Source organism: Pteropus vampyrus, unplaced genomic scaffold (assembly GCF_000151845.1).
Source record: "Pteropus vampyrus isolate Shadow unplaced genomic scaffold, Pvam_2.0 Scaffold168, whole genome shotgun sequence".
NCBI classification, from domain to species: Eukaryota; Metazoa; Chordata; class Mammalia; order Chiroptera; family Pteropodidae; genus Pteropus; species Pteropus vampyrus.
Window position 1 is genome coordinate 1,492,809 of NW_011888949.1, and position 10,426 is coordinate 1,503,234.

General features: G+C 57.6%; 1 protein-coding gene across 1 annotated transcript in view; it reads left to right on the forward strand.

The window, feature by feature from the left end:
* DNAJB6 (DnaJ heat shock protein family (Hsp40) member B6) overlaps nucleotides 1-10,426 on the forward strand; it is a 57,223-nt gene that overhangs the window by 14,467 nt on the left and 32,330 nt on the right. Inside the window, exons 2-5 of the mRNA XM_011370391.2 lie at nucleotides 3,552-3,639; nucleotides 5,923-6,032; nucleotides 7,872-7,931; nucleotides 8,727-8,837. Of these exons, the coding sequence (XP_011368693.1) occupies nucleotides 3,575-3,639; nucleotides 5,923-6,032; nucleotides 7,872-7,931; nucleotides 8,727-8,837 (346 nt within the window). The 5' untranslated portion in view covers nucleotides 3,552-3,574. The remainder of the gene's footprint in view (nucleotides 1-3,551; nucleotides 3,640-5,922; nucleotides 6,033-7,871; nucleotides 7,932-8,726; nucleotides 8,838-10,426) is intronic.

Sequence of the window (10,426 nt, forward strand, 5' to 3'; positions counted from 1 at the left end):
TCCCCAGTGGAGCTGACCGTGTCCTCCATAGCGGCTTTTGTCCAGTGCTGGACACGGTGTTGTGTCGGTTGTGATAGCACCTGTGCGTTTGAGCCCCCCTTGGCTGTGACGGAGGAGGGGGTGATTGGATTCGGAGGCTCGTGCAGCGTGTCAGGAGGAGAGAGGGCGGGCGTTTGAGACGTTTTGCTGGTGATTCGTTCGTGTACGTGGGCTCTAGCAGTGTTGGTGAGGGTGGGTGTCCCCCGGGTCTAGCAGCTCAGGAACTCAGGCTAGAGTTTCCTAGAGGAAGACTGGGTGTGGGGTGGGGGAGGGCCAGGGGTTAACCTTGGCCATGCTCTGTTTGGGCCGTCTGTCAGATGGCCGAGCAGCCGCCTGCCTTTCACGTCTCACTTGCCACGCAGGCCCAGCATCAGAGCGTGAACCTGGGGGTCGTTGCTGAGTAGCTGGCGCTTCAGTAGCGGGAGCGGACGGGAACAGGGGTGTGTGATGGAAAGAGGGCTCGGAGCCCCAGCTCCTAACAGGGCTGGTGGACGGGAGCAGGCTGGTCGAAGGAAGGCAGACCAGGACACGGACGCGACTGGAAGGTCCAGTGTGCTCAGCGTTTGGGCATCACGGAGCGTGAGCCCTGAACGTGTCTGTTGGCCGCCCGTTGGGGAGCTTTCCCCTGCTGACCTGAAACAGGAGTGAGCTTCAGGTGGGTGTGCCCGGGCCGAGCTGAGGCCCTCAGAGGAGGGCTGAGCGTCACCAGCTCTGCAGAAGGGGCAGCAAGGGTGAGGCTTTGGCCTCCGCAGGTGGACGGTCTGCTGCGGTTCGTCTGGGTTTTCTCCCGGGGCGGTCCCCTTTTAGAAAGGGGAGAAAGGGCCGGCCTGGAGCGCTGCTTGTGGTGAGGCGCGGCTCCCTGCCTCTCATTCCTGTGCCTGCACCTGCCGCCTGGCCGGCGTGGCCTTCTGAGTTCCAGCCCCTCATCCCGTGGCTGCACTGTCTCGGGGATCTAGCTCCGCCCCCGTCCCCCCTGCTCCCCAGTCATCATCATTTGCACAAACTCGGCACATTATTGCAAAGACTAGCCAAACTGTTTGGACTTCGGAGAACACGGGTTCGAATTGGTAGCAAAGGTGTCTGTGCAGCGGAAGTGACGCATTACCGACAGCCTGCAGGGCGCGTGTCTCTCGGACGTCCTCCCTGAGCACGCGCTCTCGTGTCTCCCGCTGGTGTGGATCCTCGCGTTAGCACCTGAAGCTCCACACGCCTCCCAGACAGGGAGAGGATCCGAACGTGAACCGACCCTCCCGATCGGAATACTTCATCATTCAGCCTTGAGAAAGAGGGAATCTTGCCATTCGTGACAGTGTGGATGGATGACCTGGACGACACCACGTCAAGTGAGATGTCAGACAGAGGGAGACCACCACTGCATGCTCTCACTTGGCGGGGAGCCTAGGAAGGCGGGCCTCGCAGAAACAGCGGGAGCGTGCTGGCCTGGCTTGGGGTGGGGCGCCGTCTGTCGGGGGGCAGACTGAACTTTCAGTTACGAGCACATTCCGGGGACCTGACGTCCGGCACGGTGACTGCAGTCAATCAGGTGCGCTACGTGCGTAGATCCCGTGTTCCCAGCACTCAGAAGAAACGGTCGGCCGTGGGAGGTGAGGGCCGTGCTAACTGCCTTGATCCTGGGAATCATTTCGCACTCAGAACGCAATGTTGCGCAGCTAACGTGCCATCATTTCCTCACCGGAGCTCTGTGAGGCTGGGAAGGAAGGGGCGGGCTGACCCTGTTCTGTGCTCCGTCCGCTCCGGTGACGAGCAGGCTCGCTGTCTCCTCCTTGGCCTCGGCCTCCGGGCCGTCGGTGTCGACCTTCCCTCTTGGTCCCCGGTGCTGGCCTGGGTCGTGTCTTCAGGCCACCGATGCTCTTGTTCTGTCTAATCTGCTTTCAGGGGCCGGGGGCCATGTTACCAACTACCCGATCACAGGGCACATTGTCCCACCCGCATCCCAGTGTGGCTCCCGGTTGGTTTTATGAAAACTTGGTCACCTGTTCCCGCTCAGGCTGTTCGACTTTCCGGTTCATGGCAGTGTTCTGCCTCTTCCTTTTCCTGACGCTCAGCTCATGCGTGGCCTCTGGCTGTCAGCTCTCCCGCTGCAGGGGTGGCGTTTGCCGCTGGAATCTTTGGGACCCGGGCGTAGGGACTCTTATTAACCCCTCCAGCGCAGCGTCGTTGGCCCCAGCACCCTGGGACGAGACTCGATGTCTCTGGAGAGCGCTGCAGGTTGCTGCGGGTGGTGCGGCCCCGCTGTGCGAGACTGAGGCCCGGCTCCTCACGCTCAGGGCGCCTCTTTTTCTCGTTTGCAGTCAGTGGAAAGAGTTTCTCCTGTCCCCGTTCGAGGAGCCAGAGTCCCCATCTCTGCTGCACCCGTCACCACCCCGGGACAGGCTTCATCTTTCTGATCACCAGCCACTCTTGGCACTTGTTTCTGGCCCTGGAGCCTTTTCTTTCCTGGGAGTGCATCCGTCTCTCCAAATGCGCGTGCAGGATTTATGTAACACGTGCGGCATTTCGAGGGACCCCTTGCGTGGGGGTCTCTGCGGTTGCGCAGACCCGCTACACGGGGCTGCTCCATGGGCGGTGCTGGGTCGCAGACCGTGTGCGTTCTTGCTGACTCACTGTGGACCAGATCTTTTTTTACCGTGGGTTGCTCCCCAGCGCCAGAAAGAAGAAACACAATCCAGCGGCACATGTCATCTTGAGAAGTGGAGCGGGTCCTGGTCGTGGACTGTTTAACCTGGACGACGTTCGGCCTCAGCAGCACGGCCTCAGGAGGGTTATGGTCTCAGGGCTTTGTTTAGCATCTACATATTTCTTTTGAAAATCTGGGGTTTCTGGGAAGGCCACGGGAAGCCTCGCGTTGGTTTTGGGCATGGTGTCTGGGCAGAAAAGCCGCCGTTATCGCGTGCAGTTGTTTTGTGCTGTCATGTGGAGGACCGGTCAGTGGAAGTTTTTGGTTGTTGGTTAATGAAGTGCCATAGCCAGTCAGGGAGTGACCTGATTGGACTCTCTGTCCTGGAGAACTGGCCTGTGCATACTTCCTGTTCGGTGAGGGCAGACAGGGCGAGGCCACAGGGCAGTTACACGTGGCCCCACGGTCGCGGCCAGCCCTTCTCGGGTGGGGGTTGGGTGGCAGGTGCCTGTGGCTCTGCGCCGTCTTGCCCAGTGCCTGGCCCAAGGACGCAGGAGCAAAGGCCGTGCTGAAGCTCCCTAGACCCGGCCCTGCAGGAGGGGAAGGTGCCACTAAGGGCCTGCCAGCCTTCACTCTGCCTCAGTCACGCATTCATTTTAGTTTGGGTCATTATCGGGCTGTGTCAGAGCTTCCTTCTGTGTGACAAGGGGCTTAGAGCTGAGGCTGGTAACCGTTCCCAGACGAGGCTCTAGGCCGGGGGGGAGCTGCACTGAGGCCACGTGCCTTCCGTCCCCTGCTCCGTGCCCTGCTCCGTCCCCCCGCCATGAGCCCAGCCTTGGCAGTGTCGTCGTTGACCACGGGTTTGTCGTTGCAGGACCCCAAGCAGCCTGTCACACCATGGTGGATTACTATGAAGTTCTAGGCGTGCAGAGACATGCTTCAGCCGAGGACATTAAAAAGGCGTAAGTAACCGTGTTTCTGAAACCCTGCGTCTGTGCACTGGGTGCTGGTGACTGGGCGGTGTGACCCTTCCTGTCGTCTTGTACAGCGGTGTTAGTGTAGCGTAAGTCTGCGTTTGAATGCCCAGTTTCACTTAAGTTAGCTTTTGTTTTCTCAGACCTAGACCCAGGCCAGACCCGGCACTTGTCATGTGGGGCTGAGGTCACGTGGTTTCCTCTGTTACTTCGCCTTGGTCAGTGGGTTGTTTCTGCTGGAAGTCGGTCAGAACTCACGGAGGGTGTGAAATGATCCCGGAGAACCTGGGCGCTGGCGTTGGAAGTGGACGTGACCTGGCTCTCGGAGTGTGGCGCCATGACACCCTTGGCGGGGTTGCTCATATGCCTCGTGTGTGACCCCGGCCTGTAGCGTTAGACCCTTGTGCACGTTGAAGTTGTCCTAGCTGCACCTTCGTGACCAGGGCCCCGTCCACGACAGGGATGAATCTCAGGTCACAGGTGGCTGTGGCGGTGAGAGGGATGTCGTTAATGCACCGATGTTGACATTTAGCACCGCTGGAAGACTGGCGAGTAAGTCTGGAGCCTCGGGACCTTGGGTCCAGTCTGTGCTGTTGGAACCGACTCTAGTTGATTCGCAGCGAGTCCGCGCTGGTAGACTTAGTAGGTCTGCAGATGGAAATTAAGAGGTTTTGAACCAGACAGTTCTATGTAACGTGCCAAACTTACAGGTGAGCAGGTTGACTGCACTTTGGCACACCTGCGGCTGCTTACGGGATGTCCTGTGTCACAGCTGGGCCGGGAACCCGAGGGGGGAGATCAGCCTGCTTGGGTGGGACCAGGCGGGCCAGGAAGTCCCTCTGAGCTGTCGCCAGCGGGCTGTGTCGCTTCTCACGCCCGTCACGGTTCACAGCCAGTGCTGGCTGGTGCGGTTGGAAGGGCTGTGCTGCTCCCGCACGGCCTAGTCAGCTGGCGGGAAGACATGCCTGGGCTCTGTGGGAGGCGGTTAGAGGGCGGGTTTGTTTCAGTTACTGGTGACAGCGTGGGTTGCTCAGTGTCTCCAGGGTAACTTCGAGTATGAATTTAGAAAACGCTGTCGCCTTTAAAAGGAACGAGATTTCCCCATCGTGGGTACGGTTGAGTAAATATTGACAGACTAGATTTAGCCTCAGTTACTTCTACGGGTGGTGCGTGTACCCTTAAACAGTCCGTGCTGTGAACTCCGGCTTCGTTCGCGTGCGCCGGCCAGGAGAGCTTTTGTGTGAGGACGAGAGGTGTGTGGCTGCTGTCCTGTCCCTGAGAATGCCCAGTCCCGTGCGTGGGTCACGGGGCCGCAGTGGCGCCTGCCCCCTCGGTGCTGGCGCGCGTGTGAAGTCCGCGGGGCAGCGTCGAGGGGCCCTGGACACGCTCTGCACGCATGCGCTTCGACTCCGTGCGCCGTCGTCTTTCGTCTTTCCCAGGTGCGTGCGGGCGAGCTCGGCCGCGCTCAGGCCTCAAGCCGCGTTGCTCCGCAGTCTTCGGCATGCCCCGCCGCTTTCTGTGGGGGAGTCGTGGCCCTTCGAGGGGTCGGGCCTCCTACTGCCCGTCGGGTCCACAGCGACATAAGAATGAAGTACTGTTTGACTGTTACAGATTCCGATTTTAATCAGATTTTAATAAGTTAAGCCAAGGCTTTTGGTTAAAATGCTGATGTTAGATTGGACCCCAGCAGCCAAGTGTTAAAAGGCCCGTCAGGTTAATTCTGGTCTTATATTTTGAGGGGCATGCTCCCTCCCCCTTTCATGCCCCTGTATTAAATTATGCAGCTTATGTTTGGCTAATTAGAAGGGGAATGTTTTGTATTAAAAAACATTTGATTGTTATGCTAATTAGAATCTTGAACCCAGAACGGGTGGCACGTGGAGCACCTGCCCATGCCACGGCTGAGGCGGCCGCCTTTGCCACGGCCCTGTGAGGCAGTGGGCCGGTGAGGACAGTCAGGTCCGAGGCTCCCGCTCGTGAGCAGGCGGCCTTCCGCACGCGCTCCACTGCTCAGCCTCGTCACCCTGAGCTCTCACTGCCACGCTGGCCCTTGGACCTGACGCTTTTCCGTCTCGCGGCTGGTTCGTATTGTGTGCTCTGGGCTTTAGCGCTCGTTTGTTTCATTCTGGGGGAGGGAGATTTGACACTGGAGCCCGACCTTCATCTGGTGTGCAGCTCCGAAGCCGTTTTCTTGCCTAATTATGTTTCAGAACCCCTTGGGGTTTTGGACTTTATGGTGATCAATACCCTTCTATTTTACTTTTTTTCAAGGTACCGGAAGCTGGCACTGAAGTGGCATCCAGACAAAAACCCTGAGAATAAAGAGGAAGCAGAGAGAAAATTCAAACAAGTCGCCGAGGCGTACGAGGTGCTATCGGACGGTGAGCAGCGCCTCGCGGGTGGGGCGGGTGGGCCTGGGTGTCGAGAGGGTGGCTCTGACTCTCCTTGGAACGATTTGGCTCCTGTGCCCCCGGCAGCCACTGGTGCAGTTAGCTGTGCGTGGGGGGGGCATCCTGGTTTCCAGTGACTTCCTCGGGTGGCTGGTTAAAACAGTGCCGATGCTCTGGTCGGAGGACCGCAGGACGGACACCCTGGGGGTCCGTCTGGGTCACTGCCAGCACGGAGGGCGCCTTGGCGGCTGCCTTGTGGTCGCACACGTCCATTGCCCCGTGGAACGTATGTGGCTGGCACGCCGCCCTTTTTTTTTTTAGAGACCCCCTGCTTCGAGATGAGAGACTGAGCGCATCCTGAAACTTAGACGTGCAGCTTTTCGCCCACCTAGGTCCTGAGCGTGGGTGTAGAGGGCCGTCGCGGGTCGGGTGCCTTAGCCTGGCCTTGTGGGCTGTGCGGCAGTGAGCTCTGAGCAAGCCCCACTGAGCAGGTGCTTGGAGAAGGAGAGGCCTGTGGAGGTTCTGGGATGGGAGGACAGTGGGGCAGTTTGTAGGGAAACTGCCGGCACCCCTGCCCGGAAGCAGAGCCGACGACCCGGCGTGAGTCAGGACGGAGGATTTTAAAAGGTTGGAGGCTGACTCACCTCCCACGGGGAGCGGACGCCTGCTTCACGTGTATCCACACGTGGTCAGGGCCATTCTCAAAAGACAGTTTTGATTTTGGAACGAACTCTGTTTACCCATCACTTGTGTCAGCAGTTCATCACGTAACCACACTAACACCTCCTGTCCTCTGTGTCAGAGGTGGCTCAGACTCCTTATTTCACAGGTTAACTTTTGTCACTAATGAGAGAAAGCACGTAAACAGCGATACCTACTATCTTATTAAAATGAAGCGTTTAAAGGCTTCACCCGCTGGGTCATGGGCCTGGACTGACGCCAGACCCCAGGAGCCCTGTCCTGCTGTGTGTCACTCACCTGGCACCCCCAGGTGTATGGGTTTCATAAGCCCACCTGGCACCCCCAGGTGTATGGGTTTCATAAGCCAGGAGCATTACAGAAACCAAGTACTGAACCCAGACTTTAAGTTGGGCAGAAAAAGAACCTTTAAACTTGCCCCCCGCCCCTGCTTTAATTTGAGAGACTGCGGGGTTTTCTCGGGTTCTTTGTGGGGTGTGAGTGTGTTCTTCACAGGTGCAGGTGCTGCTCTTACGGGGCTCTGGCCACCAAGCTGGCTGCATCTGATTCGCTTTTATGCCTGTTTCCGCCGTCACTTGACAGCGCAGTTTGGTAGGACGTGAGATTTGGGCAGAACAGGTGATACTGTGTCAGGAGAACCTACCTGTCCAAACAGGCTGCGTTTTAACTCTTTGTTCCAGAACCCAGCTAGTAAGAGGACAAAGGGCAGGAGCACCTCACGGAGCCTTGGTCGGGCTGTGCCTGGCAGGGGCATCGAGCTGGCGGGGTCTGTGTCAGCTGTTTACGGCACTTAGAACACGCACTTTGCACCTTCACGAGGGTGGGAAGTGCGCAGTGAGATCTGCTCATGATGCCATTCTCGTGTGACGCGCGTGGGCTCTGGGGGCGGTTGGGTGACGTGGGTAACGGTCACAGTCACCTTTTAAGCTTCGTGGTACTAAACTTGTTCTGATCTGTTCTTGAGGAGAGATGTGTTTAGATTGTCCCTCTTCTGTCTTTTCGTTTGAGGCCTGACTCGTTAAAACTGGGAACAACTGTGTCGGTCTCCTGTTTACAGCTCTGGAGATATGTCGTTGAGTATTGAGGGAATAGGAACTTGGTCCTTATTGACTTTTCTTTTAAAATTTACAGCTAAAAAACGGGACATCTATGACAAGTACGGCAAAGAAGGATTAAACGGTGGAGGTGGAGGTATGTAAACATTGATTCTCTCTCTGCCTGGTAGCGATGGGGAGGCAGTCTGGTGACAGGCCTGGACGGGGCTTGAGTTGCCTGGCTGTCTTGGGCAGAGTCATGTTTCTGTAAATACAGATGCAGCCTTGAAAATGGGCTGAATTGGGGAGCGGAAGGAGAGATTGATAGCATTTAAAAGGCCTACTAAAAATCTTTCGATAGGCTGGAAACTTTAAGTTGATGTACTTTTTGTAGATGTGAAATAATTTTCAACCTTTCAGTAACGTATTGGGAGTGTGCACACCCAGATCAGTACTTGACATTACGTCAAAATATCCTTAAGGTTTAAAAATCAGATTCTCCTGCAAACCTACAGTAACTCTGTCTGGTGGTGAGGCCTAAATGTGTGTGTGATGAGTGGCCGCTGTCACGGGCCGCTGTCCTGCCAGCGTCACAGTTGGCACTGGGGGGTGGTGCTCCACCACAGCCACAGACGGGCGTGTGAGTGGCTGTCGACAGGCTTGGTTCCCATGAAGCTGCATAACAGAAATGCAGGTGGGTTGACGTGAGCGGCGGTGACACGGTCAGAGGCGTTGCGGGTGTGACGAGGGGGCCGCCGTGAGGCGCTGCAGCACCACGACCCGCGCCAGGCGCGCTGTCAGTCCGTTCAGAGCGCGGCTTGTGTTTCAAACCTCAGAACCTTAGGTTTATGAAATGTTTTCTTGTTTAAGGTCACGATTTATAGAACGTTCTCTAGATAATAGTTCCATACTCAACAGTGCCTGAGCTAAAAGCTGTGCTGTCCTCGTGTAGGTGGCAGTCATTTTGACGGTCCCTTTGAGTTCGGCTTCACGTTCCGGAACCCAGATGACGTCTTCAGGGACTTTTTCGGCGGAAGGGACCCGTTCTCATTCGACTTCTTCGGTAAGTTCATTGTCTGGCCGGCACGTACTTGGGGTCTCCGTGACTCGCAGGAAGACTGTGGTGCCGCCTTGTCCTGTCGCTGTGTGTCCTGTCATGTGACTTGGTGTCAGAGCAGCGTGGGTGTTTTAGACCTGGCGTCCTCTCCGAGGACTCTAGTGAGTGTGCGCCCGCACGTCACCGCGAGGTTCTTGGCTTCACCGTGCGCAGCCAGCGAGCTTCCTCTGCCGCCTGTGCTAGGCGGCAGGCAGGGCGGGAGCCGGGGCTCGCAGGCCGATTCCCGTTCCACAGCTGGGTCCAGGCAGCGTGCTGTCGGGCCCCACACCTCACGGCAGGCACTGTGCTGAGCCTCTTGGTCCAGAAACTGGCCTCTTCTGACACGTGCCGTGGTGGTGGGCGCTGGCCTCAGTGCTGACCATTGGCTCTGGTCTGGAAGGGGTGGCGCTCGCAGAGCTGGGCCGACAGCACCCATGGTCCAGAGAACGGTCCTCTAGGGGACTGGGTGTTGCTGCAGTTCTGTCTCACCCGCTGCATCCCGGGTCCTCAGGCCCGGCGCTCGGTGCCCACACGTGCCTCAGGCACAGCCACAGATGAGAACGCCCGCTGGTCGTCTAGAGTGTGTGGCGTGCTGGGCGACTTGGGATGTCGGGGTCCACTGTGCGGCTGCCGACCTTCTGTCTTTGGCTCACTGAGGGAGACACACATCTTGTGTGCACCCCGCCATCACCTGGAGAGACCAGTTTAGGAGACCGAACACTCCTCCATCTCCTCAAGAGGCGGAGACGGAGCAGCTCTGTCTGCAGAGACCACGGGGAGACCAGGGGACGATGCCCGCCTCGGGCTACAGGAGGGCTCCGGGCCCGTGTACCTGGTATGCGCCGGGCCTCGGGCCAGAGCGCCTCATCCCCTGTGGGGTGGCCCAACTTCAGGAAGGTGGCTTTCGGGCAGAGAGCTCGCGCACGTTTGTGTGAGGGAGCTCTGTCACTGACGGGAACGACGAAGGCCACGCGGGAGTGCTTGCGTGGGCGGGGGACGCGGGGTCCTTCTGCGACCTTCGCCCCACTTACTGGTGCTGTAGATGTGAGAACGTGCGTCAGACAGGCTCCCAGTGAACGACTCGTGACGACCTTTGTGTCTCATTACAGCTCTTAGCAAAGTCCGATGTGTCTTGCTTCAGCAGGGCAGTGTCGGGTGACGTCCCGTTAGGGCGGCCAGGTAAGGAGTGGGCCAGCTCTCCTGCCACCTCCGGCTTTGGTCTCGGGTACAGGAGTGGGGGCAGCAAAGCAGGCTGGCCTCCTGAGCCCGAGGCAGGCATCTCAGACACGCTTTATAGGTCCTATAGTTTTCTGAAAAAAGGAGTAAACGGAAAGAGTCTTGTTGTGATTGACGTGTGGCCAGGTTGTTTTCCTTGGGAAAAATATCAGATAGGCCACGCTTCCTCGCTAAAAGTGATTTTCCCTGAGCCGTTCTTTGTAAAGAAGGTACAGAGATCAGATGTGAAGGAATAAGTAACATTGTTTTCTCTAAAAGCTGTTTAACCTACGACTTCGATCTGAACTATGAGGCTTTAGAGAAATGTGCGTGTGATGAGC